At 42.1% G+C, this 27,908-nt stretch overlaps 1 protein-coding gene across 1 annotated transcript; it reads left to right on the top strand.

The window, feature by feature from the left end:
- The first annotated feature begins 2,205 nt into the window (after positions 1–2,205).
- IFT22 (intraflagellar transport 22) lies at positions 2,206–7,342 on the top strand. Its single transcript, XM_084651062.1, has 5 exons — positions 2,206–2,355; positions 2,881–2,960; positions 3,092–3,181; positions 5,220–5,422; positions 6,887–7,342. Exons 1-5 carry the CDS (start codon positions 2,317–2,319, stop codon positions 7,033–7,035), a joined length of 561 nt encoding a protein of 186 aa, XP_084507188.1. The 5' UTR covers positions 2,206–2,316; the 3' UTR covers positions 7,036–7,342.
- Positions 7,343–27,908: the final 20,566 nt, after the last annotated feature.

The raw sequence follows: 27,908 nt of genomic DNA, 5'->3' as shown, positions 1-27,908 counted from the left end.
CTTTGCCCCGGCCGCCTCCTCGGAGATCTCCCGGTAGATGTGGCGCACCAGGCCTGCCATCTCCTCATTGCTCTGGGTGTTAATATCCCACAGCAACGCAAGTATTGTACTGTATATTTTAACTTTGTTGGTCATATTCAGTTACATTTTGTATATCAGTTTTTTCCTTGTCTTTAGCTTACACATGAATTACGATTAGGTGTTTAATTAGCCTACCTGATACTTTAGGTGTTTTCTTACTTTGTGCTTCTTTAAATGTTTTATATATTAATAAATTTTAGTCCATAAAGTATTTATTTAATTTAAATATATAATTCAAAATAATAAATTCTACATCTTATATTTAGACTCACAATTTGTTCAATATTGGTGCTGTAACTGGGAAAAAAGTTAACTAGATTAAGCAACGTCACAATTTACGCATAGTGGGTTCTAAGGTGTTATGAATAGGACAAAACGTCGTGTCCGTAAGCTCAGCCATCCCTCTCTAGGGGGAACATTGACTGTTCTGCCCTGGGGCCCAGAGTTGCTGTGGGCAGGCCTGTCCACATTAGAACCATTATATCCGTTTCTCTTTGTGCACTGCTAGACATTACAATGGTTACATGTGCCAGCTTATAAGTGTAAAATTGTCCTAGTTTTCTCTCTTTGGGTCACTTCTGTCTTTTCTCTGAAAGCAAGTGGAACAGGCATGTAGCATATAGTCTTGCAGCAGAATGAACAAATTACAAATTGACCTAATGAGGTGTGAAATTGGGATGAGGTGGCTGTATATTTCAAAAAGCAGAAAAATGCATCCCAATCTGCTAAAACAGAATCAAATATCTGGTTGAGACTAAGTGCAGCTGGCTTTCTTGCATTATCTTTCTCTCTCATAACTTGCCCTGGAAACAATGGATTATTTCTGATCCTTTAAATGTGGCATAAAGACACCCATGCTCCTGGGACACTAAACAATCCTAAACCACTTTATGTAGTGAGTGAGACAGCAAATACTGGAAACACAGTAATCCTCTCACTGGGAACAAAACAATCCTGTTTCACTTTTATTAATAGCACTAGTAAACATTTATATTATGGTAGCACCTAAAGGCCCAATTTGAAAGCTTGTCTTAAACTGTTACTGTACCTGGGCTCTAAACAGCTCTGAAGCAATCCATCTGGTTGCCAGATGTTTTTACCTATATGCTGGGCCTTTAGAATGCTTCCTGCTCCCTCAAAAAAGCCTTAATAAGAAACTTTGCCTCTTCAGTGCTCGTGCTGGTGGCTTCAGGAAATTCTGTAGACAGTATCACAAGATCAATGTGTTCTGAAAACTATACCAGAGATTGGCATTTCTTACAACTGATCTATATATTTTATGGCTCAGAGAGGTAGCCAGTGAGTGATTCATAATCTTCTAATATATTTATCCTCAGGGAAGTACTGCTAGCCTCACTTCTACAGTGGACTAGGCTCAGATCCACAAAAGTGTTTAGGTTTAGGCTCCTACTTTCGTTTGATTTTGATGGAGGTTAGGAGCCATTGTGAATTTGGTCCTAACTGACTTGTGCAAGGTAACACAGGAAGTCTGTGGCAGAATAGGAAACTGAAACCTGGGTTCTCGAGTCCCTGGCTAGTGCCCTTAACGGTTGAGCCATCTTTTCAGGTTCTGTGATAAGAGTCTACCTCTATAAAGCCAGGAAAATGTTGAATAACCTTGTGAAGAAAGTTAGCCAAGTTCCTGACCTCATCACAAGGCCTGGTCTAGACACAGATGTGCACCAAAATAACCGTACAGGCTGTAATTCGCCCCTTTTATTGTTTTGTGGAGATGCTTCCGGCTGAAAATGTTTCAATTTTTGCTTTAGTTGTTTTTTAAAAAAAAACAAAGCCAAACCTGAAGCTCAATCAAAATGGGATCTGTTTTAGTCCCAACTAAGAGCACCCACCGCAGCGGAGTGCAGCACTAACAGAACGGGTGAACCGCACCCCAGTGCAAGTTTCCGGGCGAAGCTGCCCTGGGACACGAATGACTAGAGCAGGAACTCAGGGGCTGGAGTGAGAGAAGCGGGGAGAGCAGCTCAACACCGGGGGAGGGGGGGGAGACAGGGGCTGGAAGGAGACAAGTGTCAGGGCCTGGAGAAAAGGGGAGGGGAAGACCTGGGGGCGGGGTCACATGGAGCAGGGCGGGGCTCCCTGCAGCACGTGACCCCCCCCGGCCACGCTCCGCTCCAATGGCAGGGCGGCTTCCCTGCGCCCTTGGCAACGACGCCGCGTTGCTAGGGCGCCGTTTGGCGCGGGGCCAGCTGGCGGGAGGCTCCGGGAGCGCGCGGGATGCTGAAGGCCAAGATCCTGTTCGTGGGCCCCAGTGAGGTGAGTGCGAGGCCCGGCCCCGCCCGGCGGCTGAGCAGAGGCCTTGGGGAGCCTCCTCGGTCCCGAACCCTCCCCGCCCCCGGGAACAGCCCCCAGGCCCCGTGTGTGTGTGTGTGTCGGGCCCTCCGCCCCGGACCTGCCCCACCGGGCCCCCCCCCACAGCTGGGTCCCCATCCCAGAGCCTCGTCGGCGCCCCGTGTGATTAGCCAAGCTCCCCCCGCCCCCCCGAGCCTTGTCTGTGTCTCATCCGAGTGGCCAAACGGGAGGCCCCGGGTCTTGCGTGTGTCTCCCCCTCCCCCGTCAACATGAACAGCCCAGCTGGGAGCCCACAAGGATCCAAGTCCACAAAGATCCTATGGGCCCCACCCCCGTGGACAGGGAAGTAGCCCCCACCCACCCCAAACAGCACAAATCATGTTCCAAAGTGGGATATGCAGTCTGCCCTGCCCTTCCCCCTGAGCCCTGCTGCAAACTGTGGGTGTTGTTTTTATTAACACGAGTGCCTTTTGCTCCCGTTTCTGGCAGTCTGGAAAATCCGTCTTGGCAAACTTTCTGTCAGAGAGCACAGAAGGCATTAGCAGCTACGTCCCCACTCAAGGAGTGAGGTGAGTGAAGCCACGCACCATGTATACTGAAAGGAGACCTTTAAAATGGTTCCCCCAGGGGATGTCACGCTCTTTCCAGGATGGCCTTGTTGTAGAGTCTTATCATGCACTAAATCCACTTCTGTTTCTAGGATCCTGGAATATGAGAAACCAAATATGAATGGCAACAGTAAAGGGGCGGGGTGTCGATTTGAGCTGTGGGATTGTGGCGGTGATCAAAAGTAAGTGGGTTTTAGTGTTCTTGACACTTCACATTATTTTAACAAAGGTGGGTGAGGTAATATAATTTATTGGACCAACTTCTGTTGGTGAGAGAGACAAGCTTTTGAGCTTACACAGAGCTCTTCTTCACCCACCTTGTCTCCCGTATATCATAAGAACAGCCATACTGGGTCAAACCAAATCCTGTCTTCCGACAGTGGCCAATGGCAGGTGCCCCAGAGGGAATGAACAGAACAGGTCATCCTCAAGTGATCCATTCCCTGTCGCTCGTTCCCAGCTTCTGGAAAACAGAAGCTAGGGACACCATCCCTGCCCAATCTGGCTAATAGCCATTGATGGACCTATCCTCCATGAACTTTATCTAGTTCTTTTTTTAACCCTATTTTAGGCGTGGCCTTCATAACATCCTTTGGCAAACAGTTCCACAGATTGACTGTGCGTTGTGTGAAAAAATACTTCCTTTTGTTTGTTTTAAACCTGCTGCCTATTAATTTCATTTAGTAACCCCTAGTTCTTGTATTATAAGGAGTAAATAACGCTTCCTTATTTACTTTCTCCCGCCGATACAGCTTCCGCCTCCCGCCGATATAGCTTTCGCCTACTCTATAGGTAGAGTAATTACGTAGACAGGAAAGCGCTCACCCATCAATGTAATGTGTCTTCATCAGACACCATAAATTGGCGCCGCTGCCATTGATGCGATTTAGCACGGTAGTGAAGACGAACCTTGAGACAAGGTCACTCCCTGTCTCTTAAAGCAGTAAAATACTTGGACAGCATCAACTTAAAAATCACACTTTTCTCTGAAGTCTCTTTTACTCACCACTGAGTAACTGAAAGAGGTTAGAGGAAAAATGTTTTGCAGTTTTTTCAGTTTGCTTGCTTTCTGCATTTGACAACTCTTTTAGATTAAGTCCTTTGTGGGAGTAGCCTTGTACATATTTCTGCAGAGCTAAGTACAGTTGGGCCCCAGTCTTGATTGGGACTCAAGTGCTAATACATTTTTTTTTAAGTCAGTCTTTTTGCCCTGTTGTGGTGGTGGAAATGTGAGGGAGTAGGTTTATAACAGCCAGGAATAGAAAATATTTTTAAAAAGGAAAACTTGGTTGTAAAACCACAAATTGTCAGGGGAATTCAAGGGCAGGTGTAGAATCTGAAACTCCTTCTAACTCACTTTTTGAACTGTTACCAGATCAAGTTGATGGTGATCTTTGAGAGCTTAGCAGGCATTACTCTAAGAGCTCAGCAGGAGTTCTAGGTGCACAAGGAATATGGGATTGGGACCTAGATGACTTGGGGGACACCAATCCCTTAAACTGATCCACCTGGCTAGATACATATGCCTGTTGAAGTCAGTGGGTCTCTGTGAGTGGAAGAGTCTGCCTGAGATGATAAATTTGTAGGAATGGGACCACGCCACAAGTCAGCTCTTTAAGAGAAGGATTTAAACACATCTTTTACCAAATGTTACATTGTACAGTAGATAAAATTTAGCAATTTAAGCTAAAGGACAGTGTTGACACAAGAACAAATGGCTATAAACTGACCATCAACAAATTCATGCTGGAAATTAGAAGATTTCAGCCATCTAAGCAGTGAGATTCTGGAACAGCCTTCCTGTAGGAGTTGTGGGGGGAAACAACTTAATTAGTTTTAAGAGAGCTGGACAAATTTATGAGTGCAATTGTATGGTGGGGTTGCTTGTGATGGGTTCAGTGTGTGTGTGGGTGCTACTTGGTGTGGATGGCCTGTGATATACAGGTGGTCAGACTTGATGATTTAGTGGTCTCTTCTGGCCTCTGAGTCTGACTAAATTAGGAGGCTTATTGGTGTTTGTCTAGAACAAAAATGTGTTTGAAGTTTTCCATATTGACAGCAAGCTTCCCTAATTTTTATAGGTAAAAACACTGACACAGCTGTGTTTGAGGAGAAACAAAATACATAAACTATGTGGAGTTTTAAGTAAATATTAAGTAAAAACAATTGCCAATTTTGGGTCTACCAACCTTACCATTTTCCATTTACCTGCTTTTCAAGGTTTGAAACTTGCTGGCCAGCTCTGATGAAAGACTCCCATGGTGTTGTAATAGTCTTCAACCCAGAAATGCCCAGTCACCTGAAGGAAATTGAAATGTGGTACTCCTGCTTTGTGCAGCAACAGCAGTTACTAGATGGCCAGTGTCTGCTAATTGCACACCATAAGCCAGGCAGTGCAGGGGACACAGAAAACCTGTCTTTGGGTAAGAAGATGAAACAGAGGTTTTTAATTATCACTTAACCTTCAAAGCTGGTGACTCTTTTTGACTTTATGCATTTCTGTAATTTCTTCTATCTGAGAACCTGAAAGTGTAACCATGACATAACAGGTAGATAGGTAAATATATCCCCATTTCACAGATGGGAAAACAAGGTTATTCAGAGAGTTTATGGCTGAACCAGGAATAGATCTCCTGATAGCAAGTCCTAAATAACACTTCATCCCTTGCATGAGGGTTTCTAACTTTAATATGGTCCCTCTGTAGTTTTGTCTATATAGCAACGATTTGTAGAGGCATTTTAAATCAGCATTTTATGAGCACCCCAGGAGTAGCTCAATGAAATAAGAGATTATCTTCCTTGTACTTACAAAGGTGTCTAAAAACTCAATGTTACATACATCTAAATTGAAGCCATCTAGTCCAAATGAGAGTAAACTGCTATGTCACTAGTGAAGATGGAAACAAAGATGGATTTGAAAAGTTAGGGACCTCATGCTCTTTTCTGTTATATTGGATTACACCAGTATAACTGACTTAAGTGGCAGTGCTGTGATGTAGACCGGTGTAAGGGAGAAGAAAATCAGTCCCCATATCTTTTGATGGAAGAAGATTACTGCATCCATGAGACAGAGATTCTATCAAAAGGTCCTGTTTTAATTTGGCTTTACAACAGGAGTTTCAAAGAAGCCATCTAGAAATGGTTAACATGAAGAAATATGGAGGAAAACATATTTCAGAAAATGACATCTAAATAAAAGATAATAGAACTATACAGTATCAGAACTTGCAAGGAGAGGCTGTAAGTGTATAGTGCACAATAAAAACTAAAAAGCAATTCTGGAAAGTGTTCTGTGTGTCCACAATAAAAAAACGTATAGAATAATCAGACCAGAAAAGTAAAGCTTCAAGAACTGTTCCCACATTACAGCAGATTAAACCTCCATTGACCTGTACTATACACTTTGTGTTTACTTTCCCCTCATTGCCGCTTATCTAAGATTTTTCTGAGTTTGGTAGTGCATAAGCAATTTATAATTTGAATAGTTAAATCACAGTGGGTAGATCTACTTGTTCCAAACATTTTTAAGATTTAAATGTAAAAATACTTTATAATTTCAAAGTGATTAAATAGTATCTTAAATGAATTGATTAGAATTCCTACATATTGGCTGGATTTCACTTTGTATCTAAATATGTGATTGCAAAATATATCCTTTCAGTTTTTCAAAGGATTTATCCATCAATGAACTTAGTTCATTGTATTACTGATGCATCATTTTTTAAATGTTATATGTTATGCTGGACAGCAGTATCTTAATGCATCTGGATTTCCAAATGCTTTGAGTAGGATAAACAGTCCTGTGAACTCAAGAAAACTGTAAATGCATTTGTATTAAAGTGAATATAGTAACCTTTATTTTTAATTTTTTGTGTGTAACTTCAAAGCTTCACCACTGAACAAACTGAAACTAATACACTCCAGCCTGGAAGAAGATCCTGAGGATGTCCGCATGGAATTTGTGAAATACTTCAAAAGCATTATCAGCTTGCTAAATGAGAGCAGAGACAGGGAAGAGATGTCAATTATTACCTAATGCTGGAAGAAATACTGAAGTAAGAGAGATACAGTACTTCTTTCATTATGGAATCTGCCCAATCCAGGAAACAGGAATTAATCTTCATCTCTGGCAAATGACAGTCCACAAACATTAACGAGTTTATTTTCCCAAAAGCAAGTAGATGCACAACTTAAGACTCCTCATGAGAACCCGCTATTGACTTCTAATGAACTGCTATCCCCAAGAATTGCATGTAAGTCTAGGAATTTGGGTAAATTAAGCTGCCTCCTGGCATTAGATGAAGAGAACAAGAATGTATTTTCTAATAAAACATTGATCTAGACCTAACTGTATTTAATCATATTTTTTGGTGCAGAGACTAAGGGAGTGGTCACTTTTTTTCTTTTTTTTTTTTTTTAATTCACTCATTTTAAAAATATTCTTATCCTTTTCTATACAGTGCTTTAAAAAAAAGTCCCAGCCTGCCCGTAAAGTTTATGACTATCTGAAGCAGTCGCATGATGTGTCAGTGTCAGCTGTGAGCTTACATGGATAAGACGTGCTTTTGGAAATCATTAGAAAGTAGTGGGAACGTGGATCTGTGAAGTAGTTCACTTGTGGAATCTCTATTTAGTGTCCCCCACCTTTTTTCTCCAACGTGGGAAGCGAATATAATTTTATAGATTTGTGTTCTGGTAACAAAAATTGCAGTCTTTATCCTGACAGGTCTTTCTATCCAGTTCCAAAAAACTAAGGTAATGCTGGTGATAGTGTTTAAAGTCTGGCTGTAGGAGTGGGAAGGGGGTGTGCAGAGAGGGCATCACAGGTAATGCAGCAGCTGGAGGAGCCAAATGCCAATCACCACCATTTGAGCTTTCTAATTGGCTGCGCCTGGGAGCCAATTAAAAAAAAAAAGTGACAAGATACTTTAAAAACCTTAACAAGCCCGAAAAACTAGCCAATACGCAACGCACAAGCCAACTCGGCATAAAACAAATTTCTGCTTATTTTGAGCAGCTTTGGTGTCTCATCCAGTAGATCATCTTGCTCAAATCCAGGGGCTATGAAAGGCAAAGATTATTGCATTGTCTTGTCAAGGGAAAGATATTTATCAAATGTATATTATTTTCCCTTAGGGAATTTACTGTTTGTTTTGTTTTGCTTGCATTGTCCCATTTCCATTCAGTGCATTTGTTGTGAAAGACAGCTCTCTATTTCTCAGCAACTTACAGATATTGGCATGCTGCAAACTGAAAACATTTTGTTTAAGTGCATATCTTGTTTTGAAAGGGAAATCTAAGAATGGATTGTCATCCTCATTGAACTCTACCATTTGAATTGCTTTGCTCATAGTCAAATGAATGGGCAAGTTTTAATGTATTTCATAAAAACTGTCCAAAACCAGAATGCTCTACGTAGTTAAGTGATATTACCACAGAGATACATAGCAAAGAAAGAGATGGGGGGAAAAAAAAGACAAATAAACATAGGCAATAACTTTTTAGAAGAGACTTTTAAAAAGAAGAGTTAGTGTCATAGCATGGAACAGGAACTGCAGAAAACAGAGGCTTTATCTACATTGTCTTTAGTATGTCCCATTGTTGCAGCTCTAACTTCTTTTGCCACCTCTGCTTTTTAAAATCCATTGCTTATGAGAGCTGTATCTTATCATGCATACATCACTATTTCTACAAGTTATTTTGTCTGCTTTACACTATTATGCTGGGTATTTTTTCCAGTTGTCCTGAACTCTAGGCACATTAAAAATACAACAGCCCTTCAACTTTAGCAGAAAGCCTCTTTAATATCCCTTACTCCTGAGAGGGAGAATACTAATGAAGAGGAAAATCCTGCAATGTCAGTAAGTTCAGCATAAGATAGCTGGGATGAGGGCTCTGATGTTTCTCACTGATGTAGTAGTAGGCTGTTGGTATTATGTTCACACTTCCTTTTTGAGCTCTTACTTTCATGATCTTTATAGTAAGTGTCCCATTGTCTTAGATAAACCTGGAGACTTATGTGTACCCATCTGCATCTGCAATCATTGCCCTAGGGTGCATTTTCACACTTATTTTGAAATTTTCAATTTCATCATATTGCTAGATTTACTATGAGAGCTACTGCCCAGCTGTTGGTCTGGAAGTCTAACTATTTGCCTCCCAAGCTTTCCTAGTTCTAAAATCTCAACCATGAATACTTGAAACCAGTCAAAGCAAAACCTCTGAGAAAGCTGCATTAACCATCCTTTCTTTGTCCAGCTTATCGAGAATGTACACAGGCAGATCTGTTTCTGGCCATAGTCTTTAAGTTTATAAAATGCTTATTTCACAAAGCCTTGGAAAATGCTAGGGTTGTATCCGAATCTCTGGATTGTGTACTAATTATATTGGATTACTTAAGAATTCCCAGTTATCACTCCGAGGGTTGATAGGTTCTTGTCCCACGATTAGGCCCAGTATTATTGAAATTAGCGTTCAGTTGCAACACTCACATTTTAGGAACCCTTCTGTATTTACAATAGTTTATTAATACATTTAACACAGTCACAAACACACTAACCCAGCAAGGTAGATCGAGATAATACAGAATATACATCTGAACATCCATATACTCACACCATCCCTTGCAGAACAACCTGAAATGTTAGCCATTATCTTCCTCATCACCAGTGGCCATCATCCTGGCACCTCCCAAGAGCTACCTCACTCTCTCCTCGCACACCCAGGCTGGGATACAATTTTTGCAATATGTTAGGCTGATGCCACTATGTGTAATGCCATATTCAGTAAGGGTTTCTCCCTCTTCCTTATTTGTATTTCCTCCCACTACTAATGTTGGGGTGCCCTTCTCCTATAGGTTAGTATAGGAATAATCTCAATTTATTATCATATACATCAGTTTGTTGTCATGGCACTCTTGTGGTCAGACATCTGCAGATGTTCTATCCTAAAATATCCAAAAGCTGGTGTTAGCTCATGTTCCTGGGCTTGGTTGGTGTCGTTATGGACGAACTTCTTCCTTAAACGCTCTATTCCCAGTTCCCCAAAACTTAGGGGTGTTGGTTAGGCCATTTCTGTGCCAAAGCCATAGGCCTCAAGCCTTTATGCTAATTGCTGAAGCCAATGTCTTACAGGATATGGGCCGGTAGAGTCCTTGTGTTACTGATAAATAAAATAAATGCTAAAGCTAGCTCTATGGGCTATAGGGGACAGGATGCTTCAATTTGACAGTGACCAGCTGGTTGTGGTGTCTGAAAAATAAGCTATCTTTATTTTTGCTTCAAAGTAGCGAGTAGCTTTTTCATTTAATTTCATACACTGTTTCAGGCATTGCATCATCATCATACGCTGCAACAGGATCCATATAAGTGTAGATAGATTCTAAAAGCTGCTTTTCGTTCCTCGTGCCTTGACTTCTTTTGGAGAACCTTCTCTCTGAATATCAAGCTCTGTGGATGTAAAACAAAGAATGAGACAGAGGTCTTAAAGAGCTCTTATAAAGCCCTCAACTCTTGCAGTTAACTACAAAAAAACCTATCAATCCATGCTGTGCAAATCTGGGGATTGCTGTACAACTTTCTGCAGAATGTGCCAGTTTGTTCAGGCTATTGGCAAAACTGTGACACATAAAGCCAATGCCAGGGGAAAGCAATGTTCCTTCATTGTGTGCATGTCTTGAGCTCTGTATGTTTGCAGTCACTGACATAAGGTAGCTGAGAGAGGGCAGCCCTTGGAACATTCACAGATTAACTGAAGAACAGGTTTATTTCTTTTTGTGTTGGGCTATTCCCTCCACCCCTGTAGCCAGCTGTGCAATGTTGAAGATCATTAAGAAACTCCAGGAAAGGCTACCAGCTGAATACTCTGGGCCCCTATCATCCCTTCCACTTGTGAGTGTGAAGAGGACTCAAAACAGGTGAAAATGAAATGTTGGGGAGGCAGCAGAGACAGTGGAGCTGCAGCTGATCTCACAAAAGTCCTTTTATGGATATGCCACAGGACAAAAGGCTCTGTAGCATAGGAAAGGAAGCAACAGAAGATTATCACTCTCCTAATCATCTTCCTTCAAAGCTGCAGAGAATTTGCAATATAAACTTTTTCCTTCTTCACATTGGAAACATTGCCACCACAGCAGGGGACTTTGGGGCAACTGTCCTCAGGAAGTCATGCCACCATGGGAAAGTGGAGAACCAGGGTAGTGTGGAGACAATGGGGCCCAGATCCTCAAAGGTATTTAAAACTACTGAAATCACTTTGAGGATCTGGGCCTGAGCCTCCAAGCAAATGCCACCATTCTCTGTGATGTCCCAAAATTCATGGGATCTTGAGACATCCTCTTATTTAGTAGGTCAAGTTTCATTCCAATTCTGTTTGGGGACAGCCCTTGCCCCCTGAAAATGATATGCAAGACACCTATGCAAGTTGAAATTTGCTGCGTTTCCTGGTCCATAGGTTTTTTTTTTCCCCTTGTATATTCAGCTAGTAGCTTTTCCTCCATTATTTTGTCAGCAAAATGACTCCAAGCCCCCAATCTGTGATTCAATGGGATGGATTTCAGCCCCTTTGATCAAGGAAATTCCCTATGTTGGCTTCAATGCAGGAGAGTCATTTTGCACCATAAATCTGTTCCATTCTTCTGTTTGAACTTAGGATGAACTTATATTGCTGTGACTTGGGAGGGGCTAGTCTAGAATCAAGAATTTAGAGGCAGGTTTTGTTTTTCTGACCCACTCACAAACAGAATATTTAAAATGTTAACTTACGTATACCAGTCCGTTGGTGATTGGTATGATATTATAATCTTATCGTTCTACTGAAAGCCCTCAAATGCGCTGGCACTGAGCTAAGAAAACAGTCTTATTTAAACAGAAGTTGTGGAGATACTGTATTCTGTTACCATCTGCCAGTGAAGAATTAGTCACCTTAACAGCCTAAAAGAAAAGGAGTACTTGTGGCACCTTAGAGACTAACAAATTTATTTGAGCATCAGCTTTTGTGAGCTACATCCGATGAATGCTACATCGTGAATGCATCCGATGAAGTGAGCTGTAGCTCACAAAAGCTTATGCTCAAATAAATTTGTTACTCTAAGGTGCCACGAGTACTCCTTTTCTTTTTGCGAATACAGACTAACACAGCTGCTACTCTGACACTTAACAGCCTAGTGATTGTTTATTTTTGTTATTCAACAACATGGAAATGATTTCCAAGGATTTTTCCCTATAGGTGAGATTTTTGTCACCTATGCACTGGGATCCCAAGGAAGTGGTGTACCTTGCATTGCTTTGGACATTTAAAACTAGACTGGACAAAGCATTAGCACAGGGTAGGGAACAGTCCAGTTTTATTCAAAGGAATTTTCACTGTTGGGGAGGAACAGTTGAATTTTAAGGCTCTAGGTTTGGACACAATGGGAGGGACAAAGTCTGTGGCCATTGACTTCAGTCTACGGATTTAAGACCTTTTCAATCTCCAGTCCAAGCCCCTCAATAATAATATATATTTTGCTCATTTACCTCTTATGAGGTGGTTTTGGTACACACAGCATATTATGCAGCTAGCTGTTCCTGTGATAAAGACCAGAGCTATAAGCATTGTGATCCAGATGTATGGCTCCCATGATGGCATGGTCCTTGTTTGCAACCAAACCCTGGGAGTAACAGAAAAGCACCATGAAATACATTGGAACCCATTCTGTGGGCAAAAAACTGGGGCACTGGGACCGTCCCTCACAAGAGGGGCATTCCTAGTGTAAGCAGTGTCAGGATGAGCTCCACCCTGACATCTGGTGGTGAGGTGTGGCAAGTTGTGGAAAAGAACTTCAGGGGCCAATCTCATTTGCATAGGCACACCCACCACGCCTAGAATGAGACCATAGCTGCCCAAATGGTCACTTTGGCTGCTGTGGGATCCCCAGTGTCTCTGTTATTGGGGCAGGAAGAATAAATTGTTATTACCCTGATTATGGGAACTGTGCTTGGAACTGTACGTGGCCTTTTGTTACGATGGAGGGATTCACCATCATCTAAGTAGCACTCGCTAGGCAAGGGTCATGGGTTCCAAAACTGTGTGAATGGAGAGAGGCTGGGGACAAGTATTAATACTTGGTGGCATGGGCCCCTTGGTGAGGGCCTTACATGCTGATTGCACTTCCTCCTCTCTCCACTGTGAAATATCAGAGCTAATTTTGATTTCATTAGAAGTCTAGTTATAGGCTGCTGAGCTCACTTTGGGCTGACAGTGCACCAGCACTGGGGCTCCCCTACTATAAGCTGAATTCACCTAAGAGCTGAAATCACTGAGTGTTGTGTTAAGTAGTGGGGGAGCCTGAAGATATATTGTGGAGCAGTTTGCGGGACGGCTGGTGAAGCAGTTCGACACGGAGCAGTGTGTGGATGGCAGGAGCTGCTTGTGGGCCGTGGAGCTGAGTGAAGGAGTTCGTGGGGCGGCTGGCGGAGCGGAGCGCAGCTGAGCGAAGGAGTTCGTGGGGCGGCTGGCGGAGCGGAGCGCAGCTGAGCGAAGGAGTTCGTGGGGCGGCTGGTGGAGCGGAGTGCAGCTGCGCGAAGGAGTTTTGTGGGGCGGCTGGCGGAGCGGAGCGCCGCTATGGAGCTATGGGGCGGTCAGCTTCAGATCACGTAAGGTGCCTCTTACCCCCGTCCCATTTCCACCCAGGTTGGGAAGTAAAGCTCCGCCGATAAGCTTTCGAACTCTGGGGCTGCCCTGACCAGGGACAGAGACTTTTGGGGCATTGGACTTTTGGGGTTGCTGGACTCAAGAACCAAAGGGAAAAGGGCATGCCCCAATTTGCCTGGGGTGGGGTTGTTTTTGCTCATGGGTTGTGTTATGAATCCGGTTGGTGGTGTTTCCCCAACATAATGCCACATTGTTTCTCTCTGTTATTAAAAGACTTTTGCTACACTCAGACTATGTGCTTGCGACAGGGGAAGTATTGCCTCTTGGAGGCGCCCAGCGGGCGTGGTATATATTTGTCCCAGGTCACTGGGTGGGGGCTCGAGCCGGTTTGCATTGTGTTATTGGAATGGAACCCCTAGATATTGAACCCGGCCCTTGTTGCTGCCAACTCTGACGGGCAGAAGGGTTACACTAGTTTTCAGGGACACATGATATTTTTAACACATGAAAACATGGCCCCTAATTTATTTTCTTCATTGCACTTAGGTGTTTTCAGTAAAGGTGGGCCTGAACCAGACATCAGTTCCAAGCCTCTTTGAACTTTGGGAAATTCTAATCCAGATCCAAAATTCACAGCTGGAGCCTAGCGCCAGTAGTTAGGTTCTACTTACACTTACTCCATGAAAGCAGATAAATTCCATCAACCCAGCGCAACAAAAAGGTAATGTGAACTCTCTCAAGCGTGCCTTACATTGAATAGAGCATTGTTTGAGGATGGGTAGGGAATTTGGCTTGCATAAATCCCAAACAGGAGCATAATACAAAATCCTCTGTTTTGCTGAGTTCCACTGTCCCTTCCTTATTTAGAGAAATGAAAAGCCTGTTCCTTTATACATTTCATGAAATCCATCCCAGGATTCTGAGAATTTATTCAGAGGGAGTAAAAGACACAGATACACCCTCCATTGCTATGTTACTGTTCCATGAGTTCCAGACAAAGCATTTATTGTGGTTTGGCAGTAACCATCTATTCCCAGAACCCTGGGACTGAATTGTTATTGAGTCATCAAAATAAAATCAAATTTAGTACTCATGAGCACCGATAGTTAAGTTCATCTTTGCAGCATGAGGCTGGAAATCTTGTAGACTGTTAAGAGTCTCCTACCACTTAGACCCCAGAGAAACCAGACAGTGAAGTTACATTGTTGTAAAAACACCAACACTAAGCGAGAGGCGAATCGGACCCCTGGCAAGTCATGAGCTCTGCACCAGTCCTTAGGGCAAACACCAATACTAGGGAAAGTGAGCAATCCATCACTGTACCTGTAATAATAAATATGAAACATAAAATAATTATATGGCATACAGAAAAAACTATTGAGGTGCAAAAATTATGTGTGTCTTTTGGGGGATGTGTGATAACAGAGGAGGGGATCAATTGTGGCTCCTAAAGACACAAAGATTCTTAAATTCTATCTGCATCTGAGGTAATGAGGCTGGTACAAAAACCAGAAAGCTCTCAGGAGGCCCTTCTGCTGCTCCTTTGCAGATCATTAAAAGCAATATTCAATCAAAACACTATCAGGTTCCCTTAGAACATATGCTCTGAATTTTTTTCCCCAAGGGTTGCATGGAAATGTTGCTGCAAAGAGTGCTGATACCTTCACAATACAATGGGACACTTCAATTCCTGGTGTAACTCTGTTGACTTCAGTGGTGTTACACCAGGGATGTATTTGGCTAAGTTAGTTTGAAGCTGAGTTTTGGACTTTTAACTCCTTTGTTTCATGTCACATTTGGGAGTCACTAGGGAGATTTGTTAAAGTATTATCGTATCCACACATCTCTGATCGCCTGGGACTTCACAATTCATGCTATGCTGCACACTATGGCCACTTTACAGAAACAGTAAGAATAGAAGCCAAATCCTGCTATTCCACATGGAGAATCTCCATTCCCTGTTAACATAGGTGGCCTATGACACAAAATAGAGAAGTTTTGATTCCAGCCATTAAAGGGTACACAGACACTCGCCAGTTCATTACAATGCACAACAGTAGTCAGTTTCTACCGGTAAGTAGCCTGCTTGCCAACCCCAGCAAAAAATCAGTACATACTAGACAAAAAGACTAGACTAGGGGGAAGATGCAGTTATTAGGAAAGGGTGTTACTGACAACACGTATTTGTGTGTGTGTGTATCTAAGTGGGAATGCGTGTGCCTACAGTATGTGGATGTGTGTGTGAGATGTGGTTGGGGATCACTGACCGACCTTTGGTTTATCACATCGTTTGTTAAATTCTATTATTCTAAGAGCGACACAGGATATTCCCCCCCTAACAAATCTGATTATCTGCAGCCCTGTCAGAGTCTTGAGGAGCCATCCATTTTTTCCCCCTACCGTACCCCACGAGGTTGCATTTTAGCCACCGCCTTTCTGATGAATGAGGACGCAGAGAGCTCTGGTACAGAGCCTTGGGCCTTGATTCCAGGCTGCATTCTGCATATGCCACTATTGTGGCGTAAAGGGGCCACAAAGCTGCCAGATTCACCCCTACCCTACAACCTAAGGGGTTGCCTGGGTGATGGCCTATGATACAAATACCACTGGAACAGGGGTGTCTCAGGAGCTGGGTGGAAGAAATGTGGGAGGTGGGGAGTGTAGCTAGACTTTTCTGCACTCCACCTATTTTGGGGTGTCAACTGATTTCTTGGGGACCATTGCAGACTACGTATCACTGACTAGACTATCCCCCAGCAATCCCTAAATTCCAGAGATGCAGAAGTGGCTTAATGACCCACTGCAGCTTTCTGGGCTACACAAGCAAGAAGCTTTCTGGGTTACATAAGCAAGAAGTTGGACTACCCTATGGGAGCAGATCAGTGAGCCCCTGGTCTCTTAATCTTGCTTTGGTCCAGTTCTTACATGATATTTCCCTTCTACCAATGAGACATTCCATCGTTTCCAAGTTTACATCAAGGAAGAGACTTTTTAACCTTTTCCTGGGCACTTTCATCTGATCTACTTCTTCCTTTAAACTATTCCTTACCTTCCCCATGTTTTCCCCTCATTTTTAAATGAATCATATACTTACATTAAGCTCATGCAAACCATCAAACTAAATGAGCCTGGAGAACTTTTTAAAAAGAGCGAAATTGGCAGGATTTCCAGCATCTTACCTACCAAACCAGTTGTATTACAGGACTGGAGGGTGGCCTGCCAAAGAAAGAAATGGGTTAGTGGGTTCTTCGGATTTTTTGTGGGGGGGCAGGGCTGGGTGCATAAGTGTATCTTTGTAACGTATAAGGAAGCTCTGAAAGAGGCTTTTGTTTGATTTTTATTAAGGTTTTTTTTTTTTTAACATTTAGAAATTTAAATTTTGCCCACCCTACGAGACTTTATGGACATTACGAGAACTAAGAAGATGATGTCATCAGAAATATGATGCCCATGAAACAAGGTTAGTCAAGATGGGGAAGTAATTTTTATTCAGAATGTTCTTATTAACTTCTCTAACTCAAACACCTGAGAAAGAGTTGAAGAAAAAGATATCTGTTAAAGATCCAAAACTCTTGCCTCTTGAAGTGGGACCCGTGAAAAACCTCAGTCAGCGGCAAGTCATCTAGCAAACAAACTCCTGAAGCCCCAACTTGAAATTCCTGACATTTCTAAGGTAAAAACCGGGAAGGGAGCAGGGGGGAAGAGAAAAATAATACCCCAACACGCTTCAAGCCTTTTATATACAGCACAAAGAAGCAAAAAAGGGCACAGCCCTATTATTTTACTTTGGGGATTGTCGTCTTTAAAGTCACCTTTAAACAGTGCTGGGCCCCTCATTGTCCAGCGATGGAATTTCATTAATTAAAAAAGAAAAGATTATAGAACACCTATTTGCCTCCATTTATAAAGCTAAATTTGAAGGGACAGGGGGATGTTCTTAATACTAGATCTAAGAAGAGTGGATACCAAAAAGAAGTGGTGAGCGTTAGGGGGTAAACTAAGGCACAGAGCAGCTGAGTGACTTGCCCAAGCTCACACATGAAGTCTGTGGCACAGCAGGCACCTAAACCCAAGTCTCCTCGGTTCTAAGTTATTCCCCTAACCACTAGACCAGCGATACTCAGACTGAGGCTGCTGAGCTGCAAGTGGCTTTTTAATGTGTCTCCTGTAGTTCTTTGCAGCACATGATATGAAAACATTATGTGATTTAATTATTAACCAAACCGGATGTTTTTACTATGTTGTTAACCAATTGTAGTTGATAAAATAATAATGGGTCAGTCACTTTGCTATGAGAATTTTTATATATATATACAGTGACATTACCCAGGGTACAGTCTGGACTGATGGACAACTGTGTCCTTTAATTCTCCAAGCTGGGGTGCCTTTTACATTGTTTGTCTGTGAGAGCAACCACTCCTGGTTTGCAATCACGCAGCCTCCACCGTGTAAATCACTCCCAGCTCTACTATAGCCAGCCACTCCTGAATTACACTGCAGGGCAACAACAGGAAACTCCCAGTACCAGACTTTCCCACAGAAATGTGCATCTTGTACTGCCCGACACCCTCCTGGACATAGACATATTCTGTCATTTATTAATAGAAAATGATGTGCACAAATCTTGTTATCCCAAATGGAGTTTCCCAAACACTTCAATCCAAAACACACTGGTTTAGATAACAAACAAATGTGTTAACTACAGAAAGATAGTTTTTAAGTGGTATTAATACTTCTCTATCTCTACTGGAAATGCTTCACCTAATATACCCTAGGATTGCATTTGCCTTTTTCACAGCCGCATCACATTGATGGTTCATAGTCAAAGATTTTTTGGACTGGCATGTAACTCCACGAGACCCACCTACTTTAAACCTTTGTGTGTAGCTTGTAGGGGGAAAGTGAGCAGCAGAATAAGAACGAGTGGGTTTGTATCCTTCCATGATCTCAGTTAAAAGAAAAATAGTACCTCTTGCTGTTAATATTAGTTAACAGTTAACATCTGTTAATATTGCTGTCAATATTGATACTTCACTGTAGTCAAGGAACTTCCCTTTTTCATTTCCTTTGCAGATCATTGCAATACCTCAGTGTATATATTTAAGTGTTCAGACCGTATGTTGAGAACATACGTTTCTTTTGAAAGTTTTGTTTACTTCCACTTCTTTCCACTGATTCACAGGAGGTTTATGTATGGATAGGCTTTTCCACAATACTCATTACCATTTTATTTGAGTGACACCCTGAGAATTAGGAAAATGTTACTGACCCTGTTTACAGGGTGGGGAAATGGAAAAACAAAACAAAACAAAAACTTTTTAAGTGACATGCCCAAGGTCACACAGGAAGTCAGTGTCAAAGCTGCAAAAGCTGACCCAAATTTCCTGATTCCCATGCAAATGCCTTAACCACAGGATCATCCTTCTTCTTAAGTGTCTTGATTCTTTGTGATCCTGCAGTTCCTTCTGGACACAGTTTCTCCAGCAATACTGCTTACCCACATTCTCCCACTCAGAACCTAAGTCTTCCACCAGCAGAATGAACTCTTCTATGAGACTTTGGATGCACCTCTCCAAGCACCTTCGGCCTTAATGGATTCCTTTTTCTTCCACCACCCTGAATACTGATGCTGAGTGCCTCTGAGATGCCCCAAGCCAGCGTTTTCAATTCAGCCCCATAGATTTTAAAGTGATTATATATTTTTCCAACCCAAACAATTTCTAAGCCCCCTACCTGGTTTGCATCTATCCTGCCAACCATGACAATTTTGTATAAATGGTAAATGTGGCCTCTCCAGCACGGAGCATGTTTCCCAAAAAGTCATTTACAAAATCATTTCCCCATCACTCATATAAAATTGTAGGCACAGTTTCCCTTCCTACTAATGTGTATTCTTATCCTGGATGGGACTGGTTTAGTGCTGTTTGGCTAAGGTTTGAAATACCTAAAATCCTTGGTTTGAATCATAGTAGAATTGATTCAGCCCTTTGCCTTCTAGAGCAGATATAACTAGTTCTGTGTAGTTTATTTTGCTGAGTACGTGCTACCTGAGCAATCTTTCCAACTAACAGCCAGTATCTAATCTCTCTTTCTTGGGTAAAGTCAAATCCTGATCTCAGCTACACAGTGCCATACATTCCACCCTGGGTATGGAACTCAAGCTATGTTCATTCTGCCTCTTACCCACTCACCATAGCTATACTGTACTATCTGTTTCTCTGTTGCTGAAATGGGGGACGATTGGAGATGTGACTGGGGAAAACTGCGTGTGGCATGAAATCCAAGTTTGCTCCACCTCAGCTGCGCAGGGTGTAGCAGTGGCACAAATGAGGGTCAGTGCCGGGTTTACAATGGCACCATAGAGCCGGGTCCATGCTCAGAAGGGGCCCCATGAAAGTGGCCAAATTGAGGGCTGCCGTGAATCTCTGAGGCGAGCAAAATCCGCCAATAAGCGCAGGACTCACCAAGGTAGAGAAGGAACTTTGTCACACTACATTTTCAGTGCTCTCACCACTACATCTGGGTACTGCAACCACAGGGCACAGCATTCCTTAGCATTAATCAAAGAGCTGCATTCTGTTTTGCAAGTCCATTGTAAAGAGAATAAGAAGGAACACGCGTAAACATTCCTGGGAATGCTGAACACAACAAAGAGAAGAGCTGTCTTGGATTACAGCATTTATAATTTATACCAGCCCATCATATGTCTGGTACTAGGCAGAATACGTTTGTGCTATTTTAGTTTGAACATTGTGCTGAAGTGGAACATTCTGTGTGTCTTTGATTAATAATAACCCCGTTGGTTATCCACCAAGCATTTATGGTTCTGTATTCGACTAGCATTTTACCAGCACTTTGCATATCTGATGGCAACAGGAAGGTGTATCTTTCTCTCAAACACCTGTTTGGGCTCAATTCTCTGCAGAGGATCCCCAAACCTATTTCACCATTTTTCTTTTTTCTTTGGGTCCTTTCTGCAGATTTTTGCCCTTTTCTCAATGTCATGTACTCTGAGTTCTCCCATAATTTCCTTCTTCTCACCCAATCATAAATCTATTGCAGAACTCTGTGCAAACTCTTCTTCTTATTCTTTTCCTTTCTTGAAACCGTGAGCCACATCCTTGGGTCTAGCCCCGCTATGTTTGATGCAGGGCCTGAGGGGGTGAACAAAGGTGGTTTAAAGTCAATTTGCACTCCCCCATTTTCTCAGATGCCCACTTAAGGCAGCTTTCCAGACTTGTGCTGCTCCCACAATGCAAAGGAGATGGACCAGAGGCCAAGGATCTGGACCCTGTCTTTACAGCATTACTTTTAATTATCAAGCCCACTGTCTACATGGCTTCAATACCACACTTCTTTTTTGTCACAGCTGTCCTCTTGTGTTCTCTCTGCAGTGGGAGTAAGGACCTTCTCCCACACTGTCACTTCCATTGGGAACAAACTCCCTGCCTCTTTGTGTCTACTTTGTTCCTTGATTCTTTGAAAACTCCATCTTAAGATGCAACTCTTTCCCCAGCCTATGACTTTTAGACCTCCTTCTCATAAAAACCAATCTAACCTTACTCCCTGCACCTCCAAATTGTCTCAATATTCAGTAATTCTTACTGAAATGTGGCCACTGTGCCATTCTTCACTCCCACCGTCTTATCTACAGGTGTTATCTCTGCAATATATTGTAGCTTACATAGCCCATGATATCTTGGCTGTAACTTGGCTGTGAAATGCAATGAGACACCTTAGTATAAATGCTATGTAGTAATAAATCATGCCTCTGATATTTTCTGCAGTTACTCTGCTTAGACACTTGAGGGTGGTCTTTGCATTTCACTCCAGATAAATTACTTTTAAAGTAAGAGTTCTCCCCTGTGAGAACTATACAGATTCCACCAGGGTACGATACAGTTACATGTCTAAGTTTCTAAGTTCTGTGGGAAGAGCATGTTTTGACTGCACAGCATGTGGCTGATGCTGCAGTGAGAGAGGCTCTGTGAAGTTACAGCAAATGCTGAATAAAACATTGTCACTGCGCAGTACATGAAAAGTCCCTAGGTAGTGGTTTTCACATTCCTTCTGAAATATTTTATTTGCTAACTGGTTGTTTATCAATCTTCTCCATAGTGACAAGAGAAGTGGAGGTGGCATATAAATGGGCTGAGGGACATTAAGTCTGCATGTAAATATAGGATGGATTGCAATATGTCTGGAGGAGAAATCTGAAAGAGGCTAAAACATGTACTGTGAAATCTTTCCTGGTGTCAATGGAGAAACAGTGCTTCTTAGTGTTTGTTTTATTGAGGAGAATGTAGCACAAAGTCAAGAGTGCCCCAATTCTAAACGTTTCCTGCATGCGCTGACGTTATATTAAAATATGAGTCATTTTAATCTTTGTACTTTGTAGCCAAGTATTAATTTTTACAACATATGTTTGCCTTTGTGCATTTTTCAAGGGAGGTTTGAAGCTATTTGAAGCTGTAATAAATAAGCAAAGGGAGGAAAGATGGTTTCATGGCAAAAACACAGGACTGGGAGTCAGAAGATCTGGATTCTGTTTCCATCTCTGCCACTGACTTTCTGTGTAACTTTGGGCAAGTCACTTTCTCTCTCTCTCTCTCTGACCCTCGGTTTCCCAGTCTGTAAAACTGAAATAATACTTGCCTCACAGGGAGTATTGGAGGGGAGGAAGGGGGTTCATTCAATTATGTTTGTGAAGCTCTTCCTCAGATGGAAGGTTCTATTGAAATACAAGATATTTTGTGTGAATGTGTCTGAGACGTAGGCACAGAGAACAGACTCCAGGAAAATAAAGAGGTAGGTAGACAAACCTCAGGAGCACTCAGGAAAGGCACCTGTGGGAGGTGCCTGCCAAGGCTCAGGGCTTCTGCCCTGCTCCTGTTGAAGCCCTGTGCCCTGGCAGGTGCCTCCCATGGGACTGAAGCCCCAAGACCCCCTCTCCCCACTGGGCAGAAAGCCCTAACCCCTCCACGCTGTTGCGTGGCTGAAACCCCAAGCTTCCCCCCTTCGGTGAAGAATGGGGTGGGGGGGACCTAGGGGGCTCTGCAAGCCGCACTTTAACTATAAAAGAGCCACATGCGGCTTGCGAGCCACGGTTTGACCACCCCTGGCTTAAGCTATCCCTTGTCAGTTGTGGAAGGGACACAGTGGGAGTTATCATTGCATGGATTAACAAAAACTATCAACCCTCCAAAACAAAAGCCTTCATAGTCTTAAAATGAAAGTCTAGTGGCTACACACACTTGGGACACCAAATTTCACACGGTGCTTGCAATACTCCCTCTTCCTCTTGGCAAGTGGGCATTGTTAGCACTAGAATTAACAGGATATCTAATCTGTATGTGCCTCATAGGGTGATTAGATCTGAAAAATTTCCACAAATAAAGGGCCTAATCCTGTAATCCTTACATGAGTAATCTCACCTGATATTAATTGACTGTTCACCTGAACAAGGGCTGTAGCATTGGGTCCAGAACAAGATACACTAGGGTGACCAGATGTCCCAATTTTATAGATATTGGGGGCTTTCTCTTTTATAGGCACCTATTACCCCCCACTCCCCACCCTGATTTTTTACACATGCTATCTGGACACCCTAAATTACACTGGGGAAATGAATGCACTGGAAACTACTGTTAATATGATCTATTGTTTTGAAAGATAGTACAGCATGTAGTATGTACCAAATCTTCCAGTTTACCCAGAGTGTGTCTGATTGCAAAATACCCATCTTGTATGTGTCCTCAAAATTTAACCCACTGCCATTAACTTCAATGATCACGTTCATTTTTTTTTTGAGAGGATGTATATAATGGTCAGAGGGGACTATTTGGGAGTTGGAACTCTGAAGTTCTGTTATTTACTCTGTGTCTAATTCAGTACACCTACCCTGAGTAGGTCATTTTGCTTTGCTCTGTGCCTCAGTTGCCCAACCTTTAAACTGAGGAAGATAAATACATACCTCTATTAGAGGAGTACTGTTGTTTTTGAGTCTTTTTAAAGTTAGGATTCTAACTAAATGTGTCTGTACAAGGTTGTCCAAAAGTGTTTGTTACTAATGTGTACTTTGTTATGGGCCTATAATGAGTTTCTGATTCTGTGGTTATTTTGCAACAAGAAAAATTATTTGGTTACATGGTACATCAGAGTGTCCAACGAAGTAACCCCATGGGAACTAAAAGCTTTAGAATCTTAATATACACAGGTTTCAGAGTAGCAGCCATGTTAGTCTGTATTCGCAAAAAGAAAAAGAGTACTTGTGGCACCTTAGAGACTAACAAATTTATTAGAGCATAAGCTTTTGTGAGCTACAGCTCACTTCATCGGATGCATTCAGTGGAAAATACAATGGGGAGATTTATATACATAGAGAACATGAAACAATGGGTGTTACCATACACACTGTAACCAGAGTGATCACTTAAGGTGAGCTATTACCAGCAGGAGAGCGGGGGGAGGCGGGGGAAACCTTGATTATCACTACAAAAGGTCGTCCCTCCCCCCCCCCCCCGTAATAGCTCACCTTAGTGATCACTCTGGTTACAGTGTGTATGGTAACACCCATTGTTTCATGTTCTCTATGTATATAAATCTCCCCACTGTATTTTCCACTGAATGCATCCAATGAAGTGAGCTGTAGCTCATGAAAGCTTATGCTCAAATAAATTTATTAGTTTCTAAGGTGCCACAAGTACTCCTTTTCTTAATATACACAGCTTTCAAATGAGATCATATTTATGAGCCTATCTAGATTTGAAGCCAATGCAAGCAGCCTAGATTTTTGCCTGCCAAATGTCATTTTTCGCTTCATCTGCTTTCCATATATTCAAAGAATTGTACCACATGGAACCCTTTAAACAATAAGGCGGAAATAACATAATTTTTCAATTGACCTTGAAATAGATTTTAACTAATAAAATATTTTTGAGTTCTCTAAGAAGTTACAGTTGCAAGGAATAGAATTGTTCAATACTGAATTCCCAACACTTTTGCAGGAAAGAGAGTTGATGATTTGGGAATTGTAACCAATACCCGCATGGCAAAGCTTAGACCAATCTAAATTCCCAAATAACATTTTGTGTAGAAGAGAGAGTTAAGGCCCCAATCCTGCAAACACTCACATATGTGTAACTTTACTCACACAATCAATTTCAATGACAAAACAATTGTGATGAGCAAAGTTATTCACATGACTAAATTTTTGCAGGAGTCAGTCCTAATGTTGTAAATAGACCATTAATTTACCACATTATTAGAACATTGTAGTTATTGAGGAAACAAATGTTTGAAAGTCAGGAAATTCTGAATGATGGTTAAACTGAAATTTGAAAGGTAAAAAATTGGCTAGTTCAGATCTAAGATCTAAAGTCTAGAAATATTCAGTTAAGGTACTCGCACCAACTTCTGTGCTGTTCCTTTCTTCAGTTTCTCAGGTCCTCTCCTTCCAGCCCTGGGAGAACTCCATTAGCTGCTACTTGACAGAATTTAAGCTGCTTAATGCCTTCTTTGAATGCTCCCTTTGGCTTCATTTCGAGTTGAGGATGCGTAGCTGCTCCTCCATGATGCCTTGTCCCCTGTATGTTCAGATTCTAAATCTTTCCCTTGTTGCATAGGTTTAAAGATAAAACATGACAGCGTTTTTATTTGTGGTTAGTCCAGTGAAAGATTGTCCCCTGGATCTTCACACATGAAATCATCTGGGATGCCTGAGCTGATACTCTTTGGATTTGTTCATTTGGTATCTGGGAGCACAGCATTCTCAAGGGAGGACCTCAACGCTGGAATTTACTTCCCCTTGGTGCAACAGAATCCAAGTTTGTTGACCTTGCAGGCAGATTGCAAAACCTGTCTTGTAACTCAGCCTTTCTCTGAGATGGGATGAACTAAGCTGTGGGTGTTCCTTTATCAAAGGGGCAGGAACTGTCATTGATTCTACATTTGTACCATGCCTAGCATAATGGAATCCAACTTGATTGTGGCTTATAGGCACTATGACTATAAAAATGATAATAAATACTGGCTTTGAGAGCTGCTCTTGATGTGAGTTTTGATGCTATGTGTAGGCTGATTTATGCCAGCTGAGAATCTAGCCTATCTGCATTGAAATCAGTGAAGCTACATTAATTTAAACCAGTTAAGGACTTGACCTTGTATGTCTGGATGACTACTCTAGTTTGTGTTTTGAAATGTCATGTTTTGCACACCCAGCACATTTATGATGGTTGCCCTGTACCTATCAAAGAATAAAGAAATAAAAATATTAACAAATTATTCTGATTTTTATTTATGCTTTTATTTCTCTGTAGAGCCCAAAGAAAATCCCACTTCTCTGTCTTGAAGCTTGTCTACACAGGAAATGCTACAGCGGCAGCAGTGGTGCTTCAGTATCGACACTATCTACATAGAGACAATCCACCTCCCCAAGAGGTGGTAGCTAGGTTGATGGAAGAATTCTTCCATTAACCTAGCACTGTCTACACTGAGAGTTAGGTTGGCTTAACCACATTGCTCAGGGGTGCAGATTTTTCACACCCCTGAGATACATAGCTGTGTGAATGATTTTTCTAAGCTCCTTTCCTTCCCTCCTTCCACTCTGAGCCTCACCTGTAGACATCCACGGGGACTACACACTTTGGTTTAGTTTAGCTAGTCACTTGATGTTACTATTGTTTCACCAATAGTTGCAAACTAATATCTTTGGTTAGTCCATGAAGTTCAAATTGTAGGCAGGGAGGGTCTGAGGTGTTAGCCTCATCTCTAATCTGTACTAACATACAGAGCGCACTTTTTCAAGTCAACCGTGTCTCCCTTTATCCTGTGTCTTCTGCATGTTCTATGGATGCTGAAATATCAATGTTAGGCTCTGAAGCTAAACAGGTTTGGCAGAACTGCAGTTTCTGACAAGAAAATCTGCCAGACCGTGATTAATTCTGTGGGAACCTTCATCTTATCATCTTCTTCAGTGGTGGAAATAGTCAGTGACCTCCTGCTGCAGTCTGATTGGTTCATTAATATTGGTAAAGTTGTCTAGAACTAAAAGTGTAGGATTGAGCCTCAGAACTCGAGCTCTACTCCTGGTTCTGCCACTGAATCACTCTGGGTCTGTTTTCGTGTCTTCAGCCTGCTATTAATATTTACCTAACTCACAGAGCTCTTGTTAAGACTCAGCTGAATCATGTTTGTAAAACCCGTTGAGATCCTCAGTGCAATAGAACTGCAAATTATCATAATTAAATGGGACATTTGGGAAGGCAAGAGGGAGTGATCCGATTGTTCTAAATTCCAAGACACTGCTATTATATACTGTGTAACTCTTGGCACCTGACAGGTCCTATCACCCTCCAAAGCAGACAACAAAGCAGAAGTATGAAACTTACTTATAAAGTTAGTCAAGCTCTAGATAGGAGAACAGGAAAACAAAGTTCCAGCCCTTCCTCTTCTCCCAGCTACAGTATTAAACCCTGTAATGTATAAGCACTGTTCTTGAGCATGTCATAAGACCCACTAGGTGTTTTGATGATCTGGATGGTTGGAGGGATTTTATACTCATTCCTGATTAAGCACCTGCAGATAAATAAGGTTACAAGATGGAGATTATCTGAATTTCTGTTTGCAGCAGTGAGCGATTCCTTGAGGGTTTGAGCCTACAACAATTAAGTCAATGGGAATTATGCCATTTTTGGGTGCCTACCTTGAGACACATGAGACCAGATTTTCAGGTGCTCAGCACGCACAATCAGGGCCAGATTTTCAAAAGAACTCAGTGATTACTGTGTCAAATACTTGTAAAATCTGGCCTTTTATTTAGGCGCATAAACAACAGCTGAGCAATTTTGAAAATATGGCTCTATTTGTGCAGACTGTGCTCTCCTGTCTTTAGTGAGGTAAGATGAAAGGAGCTCAGGGTCAAATGGGAGAGGAATGGCAGAAAGAAGCATTCTGGGACAAAACCTGCTGTGGGAAGAAAGAGTTGCTAAAGGTGAGGAAGGAGTAGGTTGCCAAAGGGATGGGTGGTTTCAGTAGCTATATTTTCATATCTGTTTGTGAAGCTGGATTAGTGGCCAGTATCCATATGTAAAATAACCCACTCTAGGCAGTGTATAGTATAAAATATGTTAATGTGCAGATGCAGAAATGAAGTTCTATAATCCGAATCCATGTCCTCTGAGCACCAGACCTTGTCATAATATAGAATAGGTTAGTTTGTTCTGTTTGATCACAATAGTCTTTTAAAATAACTTCCTAACACGGAGAATGTGTTTTCCT

The sequence above is a fragment of the Lepidochelys olivacea genome (assembly GCF_965140295.1).
Source record: "Lepidochelys olivacea isolate rLepOli2 genome assembly, chromosome: 17".
Taxonomy (NCBI): Eukaryota; Metazoa; Chordata; order Testudines; family Cheloniidae; genus Lepidochelys; species Lepidochelys olivacea.
Note: the sequence above shows the minus strand (reverse complement) of the source record. Positions and strands in the feature narration are given on the sequence as shown.